Here is a 22,315-nt window from a genome sequence, read left to right on the forward strand (position 1 = left end):
TGTATCCAATATATTATTGAGTACAAGAGATTATCTAAGGATACTATATCAAGACGATTAATGTATAGGAAAAATAACAAAAATTGCAGAATTTACAATAGGAACTAGGAAGGAAGAGCTGGTGTGATCTGCTATTCATGGCTGTTACATGTTTTGTGCTGACAAGAGAGGCTTGCCCTGGATCTGACTGCAACTCATAGTATTCTCCGCACGAGCCCAATCCCTTGTCGGTCATATGTACCAAGTTGTAGGACGACATGGAAGTCACTATCGAACTGGTGCAGCACTAGAAGAAACTCTATTTTGTGTTCATGCGAATCACTTTATCATGTAAGAAAGTTAAAAAAGTTGGCCCCACAACTATACACAGCTTGCATCAGCAGCCAGTATGAAATGTCAGCAGTCCCTCCTATTTAAAGAGAGCTTTGGACCTCCAAATTTTCCAAGCCATCAGCTCATCTGCTGAATCTGTCCCCTAGCTTTCACTTCTCTAGGAATTATAGCATGTGGCATTTAGGAGTACTAATGTATGTTGTGGCCTTGGTTGTGGTCGGGCTTACGCAGTATTTGGTATACAGATGGAGAAACCCGAAATGCAATGGGATGCTACCTCCTGGTTCCATGGGGCTGCCCCTGGTTGGGGAGACCTTCCAATTCCTCGTGTGTGGCAAGTCCATCGACATCCCTCCTTTCATCAAGACCAGGACCCAGAAGTAAGTTCTTTCCCGCTAGCTCGGTGGATTTGAGGCTATTTCTGTTCCTTTGTAGAGTAGTTTCACGTTGATCCCCATTTGGAGTAATTCCATTACTGTGTCACCTTTCATAATCGTTTAAACTTTTTATAAGTTAAGGGTCGATTAGATTTGGCAATATGGAATCAGTTTTTCTAACCTCTCGGTTTCGGATTTAGATACGGGCAAATCTTCAAAACAAGCCTGGTGGGCTGCCCCGTGGTAGTTTCCTCGGAGCCTGACTTTAACTACTACATATTGCAACAAGAAGGGAAGTTGGTGGAGTTGTGGTACATGGACTCGTTTGCCAAGCTCTTTGGTATGAGTGGCACAGGCAAAGACGGCTCCTCAGCCTCGACCAATTCGATTGGTCACATCCATAAGTACATACGTAACCTGGTATTAAATCAAGTTGGTGTCGAAGCTATACGAGAAAGGATCCTCCCTGACATGGAGGAAATGTCCTGGAAATCATTGTCAGACTGGTCTACCCAAGACTCACTGGACGTTAAAAATGCAACTTCTTCAGTATGATTATAATTACTGCTTGCATGTTCATGCTAGTCTTGATTTCAAGATTTTATAGATCGATCTGCATGTTTTATTCCTCTTTTTGTAGATGGTATTCGATTTTACTGCAAAACGTCTCTTTGGTTATGATCCGGAGAAGGCTAAAGACAAGAACATGAGAGAGAGGTTCACTTACCTCCTCCAAGGTCTAATCTCATTCCCGCTTAACATCCCGGGAACCACTTTCCACAAGTGCTTGGAAGTAAGAACAATTATTGTCAACTTACCTGAAAGGCCTCACCAGGAAACTTTAATTTCTCTATGATACGCAGGCTCCACAAAACTCTTGGAAACAGTTCACTTAAAAATTATTTTGTCAGGTTTTGAGATCCACGACACAGGATCATGTATTTCATGTTCAAACTAATTTTAATTAAGATAAGCTGACTTGTGTTTGTGTCCAGAGTCAAAAGATAGGTCTTAAGCTGATGAAGGATCTCATAGACGAGAGACGAGCTATGCCCGATAAATTCAGAGGGGATTTCATAGATCAAATGATTGATGGCATGAAGACTGAGAGCTTCTTGTCCGATGATTTTGTCATGCACGTGATGTTCGGGGTCCTCCTTGCAAGTTTCGAGACGATATCATCTACTTTAACCCTTGCCGTTATGTTTCTAATTGAACATCCTATGGTTGTAAAAGAACTAGAGGTATTTTTTTTTCTCCTGCTCTCTTTTACATTCCAGTAATGATAAAAGTGGGGATCTTTTCAAGTTTCTTTTTTTTTTATTATTTGACAGAGAGAACATGAGGAAATACTTCAAAACAGAGAAAAGAGGGAAGGCAAGGTGACTTGGAATGAGTACAAATCAATGAAATACACAATGCAGGTGAGTCCTATTACCGGATATTTTTGTGTGAGATCTCTGCATACAATGGAGACTCTTTACACAAATTCTCGTGTTGTTGATGAGTCCTTAAAATTGCAGGTTGTGAATGAATCTTTGAGAATGGCAAGTGTGGCACCAGGAATCTTGAGGAGAGCAATCCAAGATATTCACATTAATGGTAATGCATTTCAAAATTAAATGGTACAAAAGGTTCCAGATAGTTGAAACGTTGACAATATTGTTATCAGAATTATCTCTTGTTTGAAATTCTAAAAGTCGAAATATGGCATAGGATATACAATTCCTAAAGGATGGACAATCTTCGTCGTTCCATCCGCTCTGCAGCTCAACCCGGATACATATGAGGACCCGCTTGCCTTCAATCCATCGCGATGGAAGGTAAATTTACAAACTTGACCCAAAACCTTTCTTGAATGAGAAAGAAATCACAAACTAGTTCAATTTCTTAATTTACCCCTTTCATGCTCAACAGGATATTGAACCGAGTGCTATGGCAAAAAATTTCATCCCCTTCGGCGGGGGGACAAGAATGTGTGCTGGCGCCGAATTCACTAAGGCATTCATCGCAGTTTTTCTTCACGTCTTAGTCTCAAATTACAGGTGATATATATATTTGTAGTTAATGTCTCCTTCGCAGTATCATTTGCGAAATGTGAGTAAAATTCAGTAAAAATCCAGTGATATGATTTATGATGAGTTTTCCTTTTCCAGGTTGGAGAAAGTGAAGGGAGGAGAGATTACCAGGTCTCCAGTTCTAGGGTTTGGGAATGGGTTTTACGTCAAGATATATAACAAAGATCGTATCTGAGATACATACGAGACGAGAACTTTACAGTTTTTTTTCTTTTTTTGGTTATATAGATGCCTGTGATTTTATACAATTATAGCGAAAGTTAAACAAATGGGCATGAAAGTCCTACTGTTTAGAAACAAACCCGCGTCATGGTTTTGAGTTGGTGAATTGTGCCACCGTAACAAACCCCTTCCTCAACTATGACCTACTTAATATGAGTCTTGTGCACAAATAATGATAATTAGAGGGTCAGCAAGCCGTTTTAGTCATACTTATTTGTAGTACTATATATACATGCATAAGAACGTAATCCTTTCGACCATTTATGAAGTTTGGCTCCATCTTGGCATGTTGGCCCGAGATGCGTTTGATTGTGATCATTTCCATTGGAAACTGTAAGACCCGTGACGCAGCATACAACGCGAGTAACCGTCACAGACCCGTTGATTCGCGCACGAATATCGGAACTACGATCTTCTATACCTGTTGATTATACGAATACCAGGAAATAAGCATCAAACTCGAATCGATCCGAGATTGGACAAAGCACGAAAGCTCTGAATTTTATTGATAATTCAAAAGATGACTCCTTCAGCCCTAGGGCTTACACAAAACTTAAATAGGGTTTAAGAAAACCTAAATTGCATAAAAAGAACTAAACTTTCCTAAAATTGCAAAAACACCCTAATTAACATAAATTACCTGTTTGAGACCCTAAACGAAGGAATTTTCCTTAAATATCGAAAAATCACGGCAAAGCTGTGAGTTTTGCTCCGGAGGCCATTTCCTTCAAAATAGGGTCGTCAGAACCTAATTTTCTCCAGGTACCGACTTACCAGGTTTTCTGCCGTATCATTCTCCCCCGGATGGAGAGAATTCGCCCTCGAGTCGTCATCGTCCGAACTATCACCTGTGTAAGGAATCAAGTACTTAACATTAAACACATCAGCAGTACGAATGTGGCTGGAAGTTTAAGCCGATAGGCGTTCGAATTGATCTTCTCAACGACCTCTACAGGACCAATCTTTCTAACAGCGAGCTTGTGGTAGTCACTAGCAGAAAATCGATCATTCGTAAGGACAGCCCAAATAAAATCGCCAACTTCAAACTCCGCGTGCTTTCTCCTTCGGTCAGCAACAACCTTGTATTTCATGGCAGCATTCTTCAAATTATTTTGCAGAGCTTCATGAATCTCTTGCAGCCCGTGAATGAAGTCAACCGCCTTACCATGAACCCTAGTCTTATCCGGCATGGGGTAACAGATCAAGGGGACCCCGGAGAGTAACATAATATACCACTTGGAAGGGACTGAAACAAGTGCTGCGATTAACAGCGTGGTTGTGCGCAAACTCCACCGGACTTAACTTTTGATCCCAGCTCTTCACGTGCTCCCCTACTAAACCTCTCAACAGATTGCCCAATGACCTATTAACCACTTCTGTTTGTCCATCTATCTGAGGGTGATACGCCGTACTAAAGTTCAACTGGGTGTTCACCATCTTCCAAAGGCTCCACCAGAAATGACTCAAGAAGTGGGTGTCCCTATTGGAGACAATAGAGACTGGCAGACCATGCAGACGGTATACCTCCCGAAAATACAACTGAGCAACTCGCACAACATCAGTGGTCTTCTTGCACGGAATAAAGTGTGCCATCTTGGAGAACCTGTCGACGACCATATATATAGAATCATTTCCTCTTTGGGTACTGGGCAAGCCGAGGATGAAATCTATATTGATATCCACCCATGGTTGCGAGGGAATCGGCAGGGGCATGTACAACCCCGCGTTAGTTGCTGTACCCTTGGACACTTGACAAACCTTACAGCGTTGCACGTACTTCTCCACTTTTTTACGAATTGTAGGCCAGAAATACGATGACTGGACCAGCTGCAAGGTCCTGTCTCTCCCCACATGACCTTCTCCGTGTAGCTGTCAGCACCCCATTTTGGTCCACTGGCTCTAGGCTATGACATCAACAAGGCTTCCGACTAGGGTTCCACAACTCTAACAAAAAATGACGAGGGCAACATATGGAATTTTGCAGCATACACAATTGATCCCGAAGAGTAAGGCACGAATTATCAATATTCGAACCGAAGGCAGTGGACAAAGGGGAAATCACGTCTCTGTATCATTTTCTTCGGTGAGAACGACTATCTTCGTGGATCCTAGAACTAAGTTCGATATTTTTAGATCAAGGTTTGGTGAGTTGGGGACATTTCAATGCAAAAATCACATCGAGAGCCCTTTCGAGCAAAAAGATAAAATTCGTGGGAGCTGGGGTGCCCAAACAGTGAATACAGCAGCTCGAGCATGGGATTCGACGCATCAATCATGGTCAATCCTGAACCTAAAAGGGTGAATTCCATATGCTTTACCTAGGAAATCGAGTTAGGTTCAATTTGATGGGTCGTTCATTCCAATATTCAATACGGAGAGAGAGTTATGAATTTTTGAGCACACCATGCCCGAAACTGTTAAACCGGGACAGACTCTACCAATCGAGGGAGAAAATCCATAAACAATTCAATTCTTCGCGTTTTCGAGCATGGCCAACGGCATTGGATTCCCAATTCACTGGAGATTCAGAAAATCAAGAAAAAGGGGATGCATTTTTGGCTAGATTAGTACAGAATTAAGGGTCTCTTCACAGATAAGGACCAAATTTCCCGGTTCGGGCCAGCTATTGAAGAAAAATTGTTTCGAGAACTTCCCGAGATCGAACGATCTTCAAATGTTACAAGGATGTGCCCAGCTCATGTATGGATCAAGGAAAAATATCACATAGACCGAAAGGTTCATGAGAAATTCAGGAAAATTCCGGATGTTCGGGTCATCCCATGGACCAATGGTCACAGCTCTGCCCCTCCTGCCCTTTTTCCCCGCTGCCCCCATTTCCTCTTCGGGTTCTTCTTCTCTTTTCTTTTCTTTTCTTTTTTTCGGTGGGTCCAAAAAAGAAAAAAACCTCCAGCTCACTCTCAGCTGAGGCTCCCTTAGCTGGAAACGAAAAAAAAACCCTAAGGCTGGAGAGAAAAGAAAGATAAAAGAAAACCCTAGAGGCTCCTCCAGCTCGCTCACGCCGCCTCGAGCTCCCTCGGACGACTCCCCCAACACCCTCACAGAGAAATCAGAGAGCAGCAATCCCCTTCTTCTTCAATCTCTCTCTCTCTCGAGCCTTTCCACCATGGCACCGAGCAACAACTTTCCTAGAGCATAAGAGGAGTTAGGTGAACTTCTTTAATCTCAAATGAATTGTTCATGCTTGGGTTGTGTTGTGGAGTGATTATTCGGAATATTGAAGTAGCCTAGCTCAATGTTGACGGTTACATATTAAGCCCGAAGGTGAGGCCGAACTTCAGGATTTTTTTTTTCTCACTCGAATCGGGATGCGTGGGAACGAATTTTAGAACCTGCTGTGACACTTGAGGGTATGGCTGAGATTGCATTAAAGTTTCATTCAATTCATGGCCGATGCACTTGGTTTTGGCTTGGGTGAAATGATGCTGGAGTTATGGGCTGACTTAAGTGATGATCCATGGATGTGTATTAGCATGTTCAACATGATTTTCCGTGATTTAATGCTGCGCGCGTGTATGAGGCTGAGTTATCTGCTGATTGTTCCATTGATTGTGAGTTATTTCATGCAATCTTGAGAATCTTGGAACATATGCATCATATGGGCTGAGTTACGTGGCTCTATGTTGATTATTTCGAGTGTGTTTGACATGGTTTTGATGAGATCGTCCCATCTGAATGCTGGATAGAGTTGTGGGTTGATCCTTGGTCCGCACGAGGTGATTCTAACTTGACTTTTGATGTTTAAAGACCAAGCGTGAGTTAGTGACTTAATTGCATGACAATTCTTGTATGAGTCAGATTTTTTTTTTAGTACGACCTTGAAATCGTTGTATTATATGCAAGCACGTGGCTGATTAAATTTTTATAGTTACTTGGTGGGGTCATCCTTAATCACTTGAAGTGGGCCTCTGTTGAAGCTAGATGCCTTTGGATTTTCTTTTCTCATGTTCCATGACTTAATAGTCTCTTGAAGGTCGATGTGAAGGACATTTACATGCTGATCATCCTCTGTTGAGGGCCTTAAAGGCTCGATTTGGCTGCTTTCGAGTCACTGGATGAGTCGTTATCATGCTTGGATGTCAAAGTATCGATTTTCTTGGCATTTCATGCCATTTTGGATGTTATGAGGACTTTAAAGTCATGATCACATTTGAATTGTGGTCTTGGAGCTCTTCTTGTTTGTTTCATTCTCGATCTCGTTCATAGACCGAACATTTGGTTTTGCTTCGATTCTCCCGTGTTCGTTTCTTGTTTACATATCCCTTCGAGTCTTGGAGTGAAGAGAAGAAAATTGAAGAGACGAGAATACAATAAGCCGATGTCGATGGGGCTCGAAGACGGTGTGGAGGTCGATCTAGGCTTAGATCGATCCCGACTTGAAGGCCACCTAGGTCCGTGGTTGTCGCGGGATCTTCCGAGCTGATCAATCCCAGGAATCTCCTAGGATAAGGTATAATTCTTCAATCCTAGTGGCATGTCTAGGACTCCCATTTGATGTGATTGCGTGATACCTCGGGAAATGAATAATAAAGTGGGTCCTATGAACTGTGATGATGAGCGGGGCCATTTCAAACTTGGTTTAATAAACTTTTCAAGTTGTCTTAGATCAGTCCTCGAGATTTTTAGCCAAATTTCCAAATCAGTCCCTGTACTTTCAAAATTACTTTAATTCGATTCTTGAGCAATTTATGAGATGTGTGTTATGATCGTGAGTGATATATGATCATATGCGACCGTATTTCATTTTTGGTTTTGATTGAATGATAAATCGTAAGTCAAATGCTTTAGACTTAAAGAAATCGCTCATAGATCCATAATTTCTAATGCAAAGGATACATCAAATGGTTTAATTAATCACTTGGACTTAAAGTCGAAAAATTAATTCTATTGTGATTTTGTCCATATTCGTGTTCTTGGAATATTTAAAATGTGTCTTTGATCAAAATCTCACATGAATCGGTTTAATAATGCAAACTCGGCCTAAAAATAAAAAATTTTAAATTTCAAGACGGTCGGAAATTAGAGTTTACTGGGCGGCCCACTAATGGCTAGTCCGATGACTGGAAATCCGCAAACTAAAGCATTCAACAAATTTCTAATTAACCCAAAATTCTACATATGGGATAATCGAGATGTTAAATTTGGCTAAATTAAATCACTTGACTCCTTTAATGAATTGTACGAACCGATTAACAATCTGTAATCACGTTGACAGTTCAAGAACTGTTAGCCATGCCCTTTTCAAATTCACAATTTCAAAAGCACCGAGATACGTGCAACGTAATCTTGATTTTCATATACACACATATTTACCGATTCGAGAGCGTGACTATCGGTTCTTGTCCTGCCGTAATCTTAGTGTAGGTTTGTGTATAGAATTGGTCAAAACATGGAAAAACAAATTAATCACAAACTCGGCTTAATCAAGCATGGGCAAATAGTCAAGTAGAGGGTTAGGTTCTGGGTTTTAGGTGAAAATACTCTTAATATGTAAAAGCCATATTGTCACGATACAAAATAATTTAAAAATATCCCACACATTCAGAACTTGACTACATACATCATGTCTGTCGAGTCCGTTAAAGTAATGCCGAATGGTACATACCCTATCCATCATCCATTTTGTTTGTTTAAGGTAGGAATTGTATGCCAAGATATCTCGGTTAATAATTAGTTAATTCACGTAAATTCGACGATAACAAGAAACTCCATTGTTTGTTTATTTGAGCTTGCTTGTTACATTTTTGCACATGTTTGTTATGCGGATCGAGCCCGATCCTTTAGGACTCGATTCACATTGGGTCCAACGCCCATAACCATCGATCACGGGGTCCAATGCCCCCATACATCGAGTACGCATTTAATTTAATTTTCGGTCTTTTCCAAAACCATACGGTGAGCATGAGTGAAATCATGGCTGAATGCGAACCGACCGGGATTTAGTCATTGTAGCTTGTCATTTATTTATTTGAGAGAACAATGTAAGGGTTTATGATGTTTGTCCTCTTTTAACTTTCATAATATTCGAGAATTTCTTATCCCAAAAAATAATAATAAAAAAAATTCCAGAAATGACACGAGCTGCTGTTGTTTTTGCAAATTTATTCTTAGATTGATTGAAGTAATTCGTTTTGGGCCGTTCGAACGATGGAGCATCGGGCCACAGTGGTCTCTCCAACCAAGCCTCTCCCTTTGTTATTCCCAACTTATTGCATCAGATGCATTCAGCCTTATTTGGACTTAGGTCCGTCAGAAGAACAGGCAGGATTCCGAGCTGTGGTCATGAGTCGCTGTGCTACCGATCTCCTGAACACCACCGACTGATGATTTTCGAGCACTTAGCTCTTAAATAAGCAAGCAAAGCCACCAATCTCACCAAGCATTCAGGTGCTCTGGCTAAACTGCGTTCAGACTCAGATCTGTCAAACGCCTTGTGGGAGTTGTCACAACCCGCAATAACTGCAGCATGCCCTTTTCAAGCGGAGGCTCTTTTGACTATAAGGTCGATACGATCATGTTTCCGACATCGCATCAATCCTCTCGTAAGTGTTGAATAGAGCATGAGAATACAAGCTAACCAACATTGGTTGATTAGTCAAATTCCCATGTCATGAGGAAATTTTCCCGCTGCCATCAATTCAGCATCAGTTTCTGTGTAGCAAAAGGAAAAAACGACGAAGGAAATTGGTCACTTCCAAAACTCATTCGATGCAATTTATAAACTGTGCTTCATGTGAGTGAATTTAATCTGATTAGAAACTCATTGAAAAAATGTCTAGTGCGAAATTCCAGCAGGAATTAATTTCAATGTAGTCAATATAAGTTAAAAATACCTTGATTAAAAAAAGAAGAAGAAGGGAAAATCGTTCCAAGAGCTGGACCACTATTGACCAAACCTCATTCAAAGCCGTCCCATGATTCAAACTGCTACTTTCAGGTCATTACCTGGTCGAGTAGTATAAAGGGTCGAATTAGTGACTGGTGCCTTAGCTCACTGGTTCAGGTCCCATTGTCGTATCGCTTAGTAAGTCTGTTTGTGCTCCTAGTATGTTACCGTTATTGGCTAAGCACATGTTTCTATCATTTTTCTTCACAAAGGATTTCTTAGCGATTGTGCCATGATATGATGGTATATATGGAGGTTGGTGGGAGACCCGGTATTTTTATTACAAACATGCATATATACTTACATATGCTTTTATATATATATATATATATAATACACTTTAGATTGCTGGAGCATGGCATGGACTCCACGTGTGATTTCTTTCCTTTTCTTCCTTATTTCTGTTTTGCTTTCTTCCTTTGCTCTGTTTTTGGTTGAGGAAAACGAAAAGAAACAGAGAGAGAGAGAGAGAGAGAGGAAACATAGTAGAAGGGAAGAGGTGAGAACTCGATCGAGAGTTTGGACTGGATTACGGTAGAGGAGGAAGGAACAAAACCGAGAGGACGACAGGGGAGCGAGAGTTTCGGGGTGACAACAACGAAGAACCAAAGGGATGACGGGCTATGCCGAGAGTATAGGGGTTGGGAAATTTGAACTTATTCCAAGGGTAGAGTTTAGATTGCAATTGGGTAATTAACGAGCTTGCTAGGTATGTATTGTTGAGCTGACGTTGTTCGATTTTCTTCCTTTCCATTCTTTCCCTTGAAATTTGGTAGTAACGTGGTGTGGAGCAGAGCAAGGATAGGTGATATGCATGAGAATAGAAGGGCATGTATGCTTAGTATATATAGATGGCCTTACATGTACGGTTTTTTTTTTTAGTTGATTGCATTTTCATGTTGTGAATTTAATGGAAATGGGTAGTGGGCTCTTTTAAATCGGAGCAGGAAATAGGATGGACATGTTTGTTAAGCTTGCATTTGTTTCGACAGTTGTTACGTTGTGGAGATTTGGATATCTTTCGCCGGGATATGTACACATGTAAATACATGTATATCTCCTGCTCTTGACTTTTGTTATATATACGTGTATGTCATTTCTTCTCAGGAGTCGGTTTGCTACCTTGCACTAATCTTGATTGGATTAAGATTTTCTATTTTTGTGTGAATTATGCTTGTTAAGTTGAATTTCATCTCGAGAAATTCTTGGATAGATTAAGTTGAAAATAATAAGCACACACACATATATATATATATATATATTTATTTATACTGGATGTTCTAATTATGTATATAATTTATAGGAGCCGAGGAGAATGAGACTATACACCCGGAAGGCTCTACTCGTTGAGTTATCATTTTAGGGGTTTTTGTGAGTATTTTTATTTCACTATAGAATGAAACTAAATCTTAAATTAATTATATCAATGTTTGTTTGAGTGAGATAAGTTGAATGAAGATAGTATGAGGATTTATTGTAAATGAATTCGATTAATAGTGGTGTGGTGATATTACTGTTTATGGCCATGGGACCACTGATTCGATGAGATACAAAAAGAGATGTCTAGATTGCTAATTTGGCAGGATACAAAAAGGGACGTCTAGACTTCTACTACCGGAGGATAACGGGCAACCCCCGCTTATGAAAAATCAAATGAAGATTTTTTAGGTATGAGTGTAGTGTCACGGTACCGTCGAAACTTTATTGCAAGAATTGTAACCCTATAGCTATTATTTGTTGCTTAAGAATGATTGTTTGACTTGTGTAATATTGAATTGGCTGATAAGAGAAAGGCTCAAGGCTGAAAAGTAGTTATATATATCATTACAAATTTAGAAGTAAATGATATGATTGTAATTGTTGATTTGAATGCATACTCAAGCTTGATACTTCATTTTATTGTGAAGTTTAATACTCACTGAGATGCAGTTCATCCATGCATATATTTTTTCAGATGAGCTAGGAGCTAGACTAGCAGTACGGGAAAATCGTTTTGGACATCGGGGATCAACGTGAAGAATATTGTAGCTAGACCCACTCGTAACATATGTAGTAAGTTCATGTAGTGTGTTATAAATATGTTATAACCTGAAACTTTTATTTAGTAGGTTTATTGAGGATGGTGAAAAGAGTACTATCTTGATATGTATATAGATAATAGAGTTTATTGGATTTGTTACATATATTTTGACTTAACTTTTGATCCCAGCTCTTCACGTGCTCCCCTACTAAACCTCTCAACAGATTGCCCAATGACCTATTAACCACTTCTGTTTGTCCATCTATCTGAGGGTGATACGCCGTACTAAAGTTCAACTGGGTGTTCACCATCTTCCAAAGGCTCCACCAGAAATGACTCAAGAAGTGGGTGTCCCTATTGGAGACAATAGAGACTGGCAGACCATGCAGACGGTATACCTCCCGAAAATACAACTGAGCAACTCGCACAACATCAGTGGTCTTCTTGCACGGAATAAAGTGTGCCATCTTGGAGAACCTGTCGACGACCATATATATAGAATCATTTCCTCTTTGGGTACTGGGCAAGCCGAGGATGAAACCTATATTGATATCCACCCATGGTTGCGAGGGAATCGGCAGGGGCATGTACAACCCCGCGTTAGTTGCTGTACCCTTGGACACTTGACAAACCTTACAGCGTTGCACGTACTTCTCCACTTTTTTACGAATTGTAGGCCAGAAATACGATGACTGGACCAGCTGCAAGGTCCTGTCTCTCCCCACATGACCTTCTCCGTGTAGCTGTCAGCACCCCATTTTGGTCCACTGGCTCTAGGCTATGACATCAACAAGGCTTCCGACTAGGGTTCCACAACTCTAACAAAAAATGACGAGGGCAACATATGGAATTTTGCAGCATACACAATTGATCCCGAAGAGTAAGGCACGAATTATCAATATTCGAACCGAAGGCAGTGGACAAAGGGGAAATCACGTCTCTGTATCATTTTCTTCGGTGAGAACGACTATCTTCGTGGATCCTAGAACTAAGTTCGATATTTTTAGATCAAGGTTTGGTGAGTTGGGGACATTTCAATGCAAAAATCACATCGAGAGCCCTTTCGAGCAAAAAGATAAAATTCGTGGGAGCTGGGGTGCCCAAACAGTGAATACAGCAGCTCGAGCATGGGATTCGACGCATCAATCATGGTCAATCCTGAACCTAAAAGGGTGAATTCCATATGCTTTACCTAGGAAATCGAGTTAGGTTCAATTTGATGGGTCGTTCATTCCAATATTCAATACGGAGAGAGAGTTATGAATTTTTGAGCACACCATGCCCGAAACTGTTAAACCGGGACAGACTCTACCAATCGAGGGAGAAAATCCATAAACAATTCAATTCTTCGCGTTTTCGAGCATGGCCAACGGCATTGGATTCCCAATTCACTGGAGATTCAGAAAATCAAGAAAAAGGGGATGCATTTTTGGCTAGATTAGTACAGAATTAAGGGTCTCTTCACAGATAAGGACCAAATTTCCCGGTTCGGGCCAGCTATTGAAGAAAAATTGTTTCGAGAACTTCCCGAGATCGAACGATCTTCAAATGTTACAAGGATGTGCCCAGCTCATGTATGGATCAAGGAAAAATATCACATAGACCGAAAGGTTCATGAGAAATTCAGGAAAATTCCGGATGTTCGGGTCATCCCATGGACCAATGGTCACAGCTCTGCCCCTCCTGCCCTTTTTCCCCGCTGCCCCCATTTCCTCTTCGGGTTCTTCTTCTCTTTTCTTTTCTTTTCTTTTTTTCGGTGGGTCCAAAAAAAGAAAAAAACCTCCAGCTCACTCTCAGCTGAGGCTCCCTTAGCTGGAAACGAAAAAAAAACCCTAAGGCTGGAGAGAAAAGAAAGATAAAAGAAAACCCTAGAGGCTCCTCCAGCTCGCTCACGCCGCCTCGAGCTCCCTCGGACGACTCCCCCAACACCCTCACAGAGAAATCAGAGAGCAGCAATCCCCTTCTTCTTCAATCTCTCTCTCTCTCGAGCCTTTCCACCATGGCACCGAGCAACAACTTTCCTAGAGCATAAGAGGAGTTAGGTGAACTTCTTTAATCTCAAATGAATTGTTCATGCTTGGGTTGTGTTGTGGAGTGATTATTCGGAATATTGAAGTAGCCTAGCTCAATGTTGACGGTTACATATTAAGCCCGAAGGTGAGGCCGAACTTCAGGATTTTTTTTTTCTCACTCGAATCGGGATGCGTGGGAACGAATTTTAGAACCTGCTGTGACACTTGAGGGTATGGCTGAGATTGCATTAAAGTTTCATTCAATTCATGGCCGATGCACTTGGTTTTGGCTTGGGTGAAATGATGCTGGAGTTATGGGCTGACTTAAGTGATGATCCATGGATGTGTATTAGCATGTTCAACATGATTTTCCGTGATTTAATGCTGCGCGCGTGTATGAGGCTGAGTTATCTGCTGATTGTTCCATTGATTGTGAGTTATTTCATGCAATCTTGAGAATCTTGGAACATATGCATCATATGGGCTGAGTTACGTGGCTCTATGTTGATTATTTCGAGTGTGTTTGACATGGTTTTGATGAGATCGTCCCATCTGAATGCTGGATAGAGTTGTGGGTTGATCCTTGGTCCGCACGAGGTGATTCTAACTTGACTTTTGATGTTTAAAGACCAAGCGTGAGTTAGTGACTTAATTGCATGACAATTCTTGTATGAGTCAGATTTTTTTTTTAGTACGACCTTGAAATCGTTGTATTATATGCAAGCACGTGGCTGATTAAATTTTTATAGTTACTTGGTGGGGTCATCCTTAATCACTTGAAGTGGGCCTCTGTTGAAGCTAGATGCCTTTGGATTTTCTTTTCTCATGTTCCATGACTTAATAGTCTCTTGAAGGTCGATGTGAAGGACATTTACATGCTGATCATCCTCTGTTGAGGGCCTTAAAGGCTCGATTTGGCTGCTTTCGAGTCACTGGATGAGTCGTTATCATGCTTGGATGTCAAAGTATCGATTTTCTTGGCATTTCATGCCATTTTGGATGTTATGAGGACTTTAAAGTCATGATCACATTTGAATTGTGGTCTTGGAGCTCTTCTTGTTTGTTTCATTCTCGATCTCGTTCATAGACCGAACATTTGGTTTTGCTTCGATTCTCCCGTGTTCGTTTCTTGTTTACATATCCCTTCGAGTCTTGGAGTGAAGAGAAGAAAATTGAAGAGACGAGAATACAATAAGCCGATGTCGATGGGGCTCGAAGACGGTGTGGAGGTCGATCTAGGCTTAGATCGATCCCGACTTGAAGGCCACCTAGGTCCGTGGTTGTCGCGGGATCTTCCGAGCTGATCAATCCCAGGAATCTCCTAGGATAAGGTATAATTCTTCAATCCTAGTGGCATGTCTAGGACTCCCATTTGATGTGATTGCGTGATACCTCGGGAAATGAATAATAAAGTGGGTCCTATGAACTGTGATGATGAGCGGGGCCATTTCAAACTTGGTTTAATAAACTTTTCAAGTTGTCTTAGATCAGTCCTCGAGATTTTTAGCCAAATTTCCAAATCAGTCCCTGTACTTTCAAAATTACTTTAATTCGATTCTTGAGCAATTTATGAGATGTGTGTTATGATCGTGAGTGATATATGATCATATGCGACCGTATTTCATTTTTGGTTTTGATTGAATGATAAATCGTAAGTCAAATGCTTTAGACTTAAAGAAATCGCTCATAGATCCATAATTTCTAATGCAAAGGATACATCAAATGGTTTAATTAATCACTTGGACTTAAAGTCGAAAAATTAATTCTATTGTGATTTTGTCCATATTCGTGTTCTTGGAATATTTAAAATGTGTCTTTGATCAAAATCTCACATGAATCGGTTTAATAATGCAAACTCGGCCTAAAAATAAAAAATTTTAAATTTCAAGACGGTCGGAAATTAGAGTTTACTGGGCGGCCCACTAATGGCTAGTCCGATGACTGGAAATCCGCAAACTAAAGCATTCAACAAATTTCTAATTAACCCAAAATTCTACATATGGGATAATCGAGATGTTAAATTTGGCTAAATTAAATCACTTGACTCCTTTAATGAATTGTACGAACCGATTAACAATCTGTAATCACGTTGACAGTTCAAGAACTGTTAGCCATGCCCTTTTCAAATTCACAATTTCAAAAGCACCGAGATACGTGCAACGTAATCTTGATTTTCATATACACACATATTTACCGATTCGAGAGCGTGACTATCGGTTCTTGTCCTGCCGTAATCTTAGTGTAGGTTTGTGTATAGAATTGGTCAAAACATGGAAAAACAAATTAATCACAAACTCGGCTTAATCAAGCATGGGCAAATAGTCAAGTAGAGGGTTAGGTTCTGGGTTTTAGGTGAAAATACTCTTAATATGTAAAAGCCATATTGTCACGATACAAAATAATTTAAAAATATCCCACACATTCAGAACTTGACTACATACATCATGTCTGTCGAGTCCGTTAAAGTAATGCCGAATGGTACATACCCTATCCATCATCCATTTTGTTTGTTTAAGGTAGGAATTGTATGCCAAGATATCTCGGTTAATAATTAGTTAATTCACGTAAATTCGACGATAACAAGAAACTCCATTGTTTGTTTATTTGAGCTTGCTTGTTACATTTTTGCACATGTTTGTTATGCGGATCGAGCCCGATCCTTTAGGACTCGATTCACATTGGGTCCAACGCCCATAACCATCGATCACGGGGTCCAATGCCCCCATACATCGAGTACGCATTTAATTTAATTTTCGGTCTTTTCCAAAACCATACGGTGAGCATGAGTGAAATCATGGCTGAATGCGAACCGACCGGGATTTAGTGATGCATTGCTAGATGCCATTCACTGTTTGTAATATTGAAATAGAGATTTTGATATTACTGTCAACGTAATTGGGAACCTACAGGGTCACACACTACGACTAAATTGAAGAGATATCTTGAAACAAATAAAATCGTCTAATAGAGATTAGATGATTTATGGTGCGACCGATTAATCGGATATTTAATGAGATTAAATTTATTGATTAATTAGACTCGATTTATTAGATTAAATGGACCTAATTGATGCACGATCAATATGGTGACACATGGCTTTTACGTGAATAGATATGTGTATGGACACATGTAATGTGGAAACCCAATTTGGGTTAGTCCCACATCGGCCAGGGACTTGAATTGTCCCCCCATATTGCTTATAAAAAGGGGGGCAATGTGCATATATATATAAAAATCAGCAGAGACATATATATATGTGTGCTGCATATATATTTGCTAATATATATATATATATACACGTAGTGTATGCATGTGTGTGCATATAAGTATATATATATATATATATATATATATAATTTGAGTTGAATTGTTCAACTCAAATAAGGTCCATTAGTCTAATAAATTTTGGGTGTCGTATCGGGGTGTTTCTTTCGAGTGTTGGTCGCTAGCACCGCCGATCTCGAAAACTCGTCGACAAAGTCGGTGTGGATACCAGTAGAGGCGTCACGCGTGGGACGCTCGGTCGACAACTTTAAATATTCCAGGTACGCTTTTATTTACTCTTACTCTTCTAATAGGTCTTGGAATTAGTTTCACGGGTAGGAAATTTTGAATTTCTGTTCATTTTTCGCTTCCGTTGCGCCCCGTGGAACTAGCAAGGAAATACTTCAAAACAGAGAAAAGAGGGAAGACAGGGTGACTTGGAATGAGTACAATCAATGAAATACACAAAGCAGGTGAGTCCTATTACCGGAGATTTTTGTGCGAGATCTCTGCCTACAATACAGAATCTTGACACAAATTCTCGTGTTGCTGATGAGTCCTTAAAATTGCAGGTTGTGAATGAATCTTTGAGAATGGCAAGTGTGGTACCAGGATTCTTGAGGAGGGCAATCCAAGATATTCACATTAGTGGTAATGCAATTCAAAATTAAATGGTACAAAAGGTTCCGGATAGTTGAAACGTTGACAATATTATTATTAGGATTATCTCTTGTTTGAAATTCTAAAAGTCGAAATATGGCATAGGATACACAATTCCTAAAGGATGCACAATCTTGGTTGCTTCATCGGCTCTGCAGCTCAACCCGGATACATAGGAGGATCCGCTTGCCTTCAATCCATCGCGATGGAAGGTAAATTTACAAAACGGACCCAAAACCTTTCTTGAATTAGAAAGAAATCACAAACTTTTTCATTTTCGTAATTTACCCCTTTCATGCTCAACAGGATATTGGACCGTGTGCTATGGCAAAAAATTTCATCCCCTTCGGCGGGGGGATAAGAATGTGTGCTGGCGCCGAATTCACTAAGGCATTCCTCGCAGTTTTTCTTCACGTCTTAGTCTCAAATTACAGGTGATATATATATATTTGTAGTTAATGTCTCCTTCGCAGTATCATTTGCGAAATGTGAGTAAAATTCAGTAAAAAATCCAGTGATATGATTTATGATGAGTTTCCCTTTTCCAGGTTGGAGAAAGTGAAGGGAGGCGAACTTACCAGGTCTCCAGTTCTAGCGTTTGGGAATGGCTTTTACGTCAAGATATATAACAAAAATCGTATTTGAGATATACACGAAAAGAGAACTTTACAGCTGGTTATGTAATTTTTTTTGGGATTATAAAAGATGCCTATGGTCTTATACAAGAATAGCGAAAATTAAACAAATAGGCATGAAAGTCCTGCTGGTTAAAAACGAACCTGCAACCTCATGGTTTTGAGTCGATGAATTGTGTTATTGTAACAAATCCCCTTCCTCAACTATGACCTATTTAATGTGAGTCTTGTGCACAATTAATGATAATTAGAGGGTCAGCAAGCCGTTTTAGTCATACTTATTGTAGTACTGTATAAGATGTGAGGACGTAATCCTTTCGACCATTTATGAAATTTGGCTCCATCTTGGCATGTTGGCCAGAGATGTGTGTGATAGTGAGCGTGTGATAGTGAGCGATTTCCATTGGACATTATCAATCGTTCCAGCTAACAACATGTCTCTTATCCAGCGCAACCAAGAATTCCCTTAATTTTTATGGTTATAAGTAGGTTCATGAGCATAATATAATGAAATAGAAATCTTAATATAACTAATAAAGGGTATGAGCAGTCCTCTAAATATTGAACCTCCAACTTTTGGTTATCAAACGGGGACGTGCACCACAATGCTATACTTTTTTTGATAGAATTCCCTTAATTTTGATTTGTGGATGCAGGAATGTTATTTCGTTTAGGGACATAACTGAGGAGATTCATGAGCCTAAAATGGAATAAATTGGTGAAAAAAAATATAAAAGTTCTTGGGAGTTTCAACGAGAAAAATCGAAATCATGACCGCTTGATTACAGGTGAGGGTGGTGCTACTGCACAAAACCCTCTTGATTTCTTACATTCACTAACCTTGAAACCTCTTGCAAATTCTGAATACAATATGACCGATTAATATCATAAATTTCATATGTCAATATATACAACAAAGATCATATCTGAAATATATGAAAGAAGAGAAGTTCACTAGTTACGTGAACTTGCAGATATTTAAAATTAAGTCTCGAGTAAGGAATAACAGGGTCAACAAGTCCGTTCTGGTTCACTTGTTCATAGGTACTATACATAGGGGGATGTACGGAATCCTTCCGACTGTTTATGAGGCGTCTTCATTGGCACGTCGGATAAATGCTTCTAATTTTGCTCAAGCTCCATCCGAAATAGACGTTCTAATAACATATGCCTTTCTCAAAGTAACAAATATTTCCATCCAGTTTAATTCTGAATATGATGTGACTGTATTAAGATTACACCTTCCAATCCGCTGAAAAAGAAAAGTCATACATTTCAATCCTTTCCATCCGATATAAACGTTCTAACAACATATGCCTTTTTCAAAGCAATAAATATTTCCGTTCGGTTGAATTCTGAATATGATATGACTGGATTAAGATCATACCTTCTAATCTGCTGAGAAAGAAAACTCATACATTTCAATCCTTTCCATCAGAAATTGACGTTCTAACAACATATGCCTGTCTCAAAGCATCAAATATTTCCGTCCGGTTTAATTTTGAACATGATGTGACTGGATTAAGATCATACCTTCAAATCCGCTGAAAAAGAAAAGTCATACATTTCAATCCTTTCCATCCGAAATAGACGTTCTAACAACATATGCGTTTCTCAAAGCAACAAATATTTTCTTCCGGCTTAATTTTGAATATGATGAGACTGGATTAAGATCATACTTTCCAATCCGCTAAAAAAGAAAAGTCATACATTTCAATCCTAGCCATCCGAAATAGACATTCTAACAATATATGCCTTTCTCAAAGCAATAAATATTTCCGTTCGGTTTAATTCTGAATATGATGTGACTGGATTAAGATCATACACTCCAATCTGCAGGAAAAGAAAAGTTATACATTTCAATCTTTTCCGTCCGAAATAGATGTTCTAACAACATATGCCTTTTTCAAAGCAACAAATATTTCCGTTCGGTTTATTTCTGAATATGATGTGATTGGATTAAGATCATAACTTTCAATCCATTGAAAAAGAAAAGTCACGCATTTCAATCCTTTCCATCCGAAATAGGCATTCTAACAACATATGCCTTTCTTAAAGCAACAAATATTTTCATCCGGTTTAATTCTGAATATGATGTGACTGGATTAAGATCATACCTTCCGATCCGCTGAAAAAGAAAAGTTATACATTTGAATCTTTTCCATCCGAAATAGATGTTCTAACAACATAGGCCTTTCTCAAAGTAACAAATATTTCCGTCCGGTTTAATTCTGAATATGATGTGATTGGATTAAGATCATGCCTTTCAATCTGTTGAAAAAGAAAAGTCATACATTTCAATCCTTTCCATCTGAAATAGGCGTTTTAACAACATATGCCTTTCTCAAAGCAGCAAATATTTTCGTTTGGTTTAATTGTGAATATGATGTGACTGATTTAAGATCATACCTTCCGATTCGCTGAAGACGGAAAGTTATACATTTCAATCCTTTCCATTAGAAATAGACGTTCTAACAACATACGCCTTTCTCAAAGCAACAAATATTTCCTTTCGGTTTAGTTTTGAATATGATGTGATTGGATTAAGATCATACCTTCCAATCCGCTGAAAAAGAAAAGTCATACATTTCATTTCCATCCAAAATAGACATTCTAACAACCTACGCCTTTCTCAAAGCAACAAATATTTCCGTCCGGCTTAGTTCTGAATATGATGTGACTGGATTAAGATCATACATTCCGATTCGCTGAAAAAGGAAAGTCATACATTTCAGTCCTTTCCGTTCGAAATAGACGTTCTAACAACATACGCCTTTCTCAAAGTAACAAATATTTCCGTCCGGTTTAATTCTGAATATGATGTGACTGGATTAAGATCATACCATCCAATCTACTAAAAAAGAGAAGCCACACATTTCAATCCTTTCCATCTGAAATAGATGTTCTAACAACACATGCCTTTCTCAAAGCAACAAATATTTCTGTCAAGTTTAATTCTAAATATGATGTGACTGGATTAAGATCATACCTTTCAATCCGATGAAAAAAAAAGTCATACATTTCAATCATTTCCATAAAAAATAGACGTTCTATTAACATATGCCTTTCTCAAAGCAACAAGTATTTCCGTCCGGTTTAAATCTGAATATGATGTGACTGGATTAAGATCATACCATCCAATCTACTAAAAAAGAGAAGCCACACATTTCAATCCTTTCCATCTGAAATAGATGTTCTAACAACACATGCCTTTCTCAAAGCAACATATATTTCTGTCAGGTTTAATTCTAAATATGATGTGACTGGTTTAAGATCATACATTCCAATCCGCTGGAAAAGAAAAGTCATACATTTCAATCCTTTCCATCCAAAATAGACGTTCTAACAACATATGCCTTTCTCAAAGTAACAAATATGGGTTGTCGTGTGGAGAAACACACAGGTAGGCAATTATGGGCTGTCGTGTGGCAACCCAAGCCCCATGCGGTAGTCCATACTTTAATTTTTTAATATTATTGTTGCCCCTCTCTCTCTTCCTTTCGTTTCCTTCCTCTACTTCGCAGCAGCCCCACCATTGACGGCTAATTTCAAAACCCTCATCCCCATTGATTTGATCGAGAATGGAAGAAGAAGGAGGAGGAAGGAAAATAAGATTTTGGTTCGATTTGATTTGGGTAGTTAGGGTTTTCGGTATAAGCCATAGGGTCCTCAATTTAGAAAAGAAATTTGGCTGAGCTGTTAGAAAACCGACCACGTGTGCAGCGGAAAAATTAATTACGGTAAAAATCAAATTTTTATCGCATGCTCGTTTAATCGAAAACTTCAAGATCATATCTTGACATAAGAATC

At 39.4% G+C, this 22,315-nt stretch overlaps 1 protein-coding gene and 2 long non-coding RNA genes across 4 annotated transcripts; all 3 read left to right on the forward strand.

The window, feature by feature from the left end:
* Positions 1 to 442: 442 nt before the first annotated feature.
* On the forward strand, positions 443 to 3,274 carry LOC116189798 (cytochrome P450 87A3-like). The gene is made up of 9 exons (XM_031519521.1): positions 443 to 713; positions 911 to 1,259; positions 1,351 to 1,503; positions 1,706 to 1,954; positions 2,045 to 2,134; positions 2,234 to 2,312; positions 2,427 to 2,533; positions 2,628 to 2,755; positions 2,867 to 3,274. Exons 1-9 carry the CDS (start codon positions 505 to 507, stop codon positions 2,961 to 2,963), a joined length of 1,461 nt encoding a protein of 486 aa, XP_031375381.1. The 5' UTR covers positions 443 to 504; the 3' UTR covers positions 2,964 to 3,274.
* Positions 3,275 to 10,272: 6,998 nt separating this feature from the next.
* On the forward strand, positions 10,273 to 12,097 carry LOC116189800. The gene is made up of 3 exons (XR_004152484.1): positions 10,273 to 10,623; positions 11,218 to 11,582; positions 11,869 to 12,097. It is a non-coding gene; the product is annotated as an uncharacterized LOC116189800 (long non-coding RNA).
* A 5,337-nt stretch (positions 12,098 to 17,434) lies between these two features.
* On the forward strand, positions 17,435 to 18,854 carry LOC116189799. Of its 2 annotated transcripts, none has more exons than XR_004152482.1 (6): positions 17,435 to 17,491; positions 17,603 to 17,683; positions 17,783 to 17,861; positions 17,976 to 18,082; positions 18,177 to 18,304; positions 18,419 to 18,854. It is a non-coding gene; the product is annotated as an uncharacterized LOC116189799 (long non-coding RNA). The 2 variants fall into 2 exon arrangements; XR_004152483.1 differs by having other exon boundaries at positions 17,450 to 17,491; positions 17,607 to 17,683.
* Positions 18,855 to 22,315: the final 3,461 nt, after the last annotated feature.

Source organism: Punica granatum, unplaced genomic scaffold, assembly GCF_007655135.1.
Source record: "Punica granatum isolate Tunisia-2019 unplaced genomic scaffold, ASM765513v2 Contig00020, whole genome shotgun sequence".
NCBI classification, from domain to species: Eukaryota; Viridiplantae; Streptophyta; class Magnoliopsida; order Myrtales; family Lythraceae; genus Punica; species Punica granatum.

What these genes read in the sequence shown, in the direction of transcription:
- LOC116189798 (XM_031519521.1), top strand. Translation starts at nt 505, where the DNA reads ATGTGGCATTTAGGAGTACTAATGTATGTTGTGGCCTTGGTTGTGGTC. An exon ending in TGGTTGTAAAAGAACTAGAG is followed by an intron (nt 1,955 to 2,044) that starts GTATTTTTTTTT and finishes ATTATTTGACAG; the next exon opens with AGAGAACATGAGGAAATACT. An exon ending in CAATGAAATACACAATGCAG is followed by an intron (nt 2,135 to 2,233) that starts GTGAGTCCTATT and finishes TTAAAATTGCAG; the next exon opens with GTTGTGAATGAATCTTTGAG.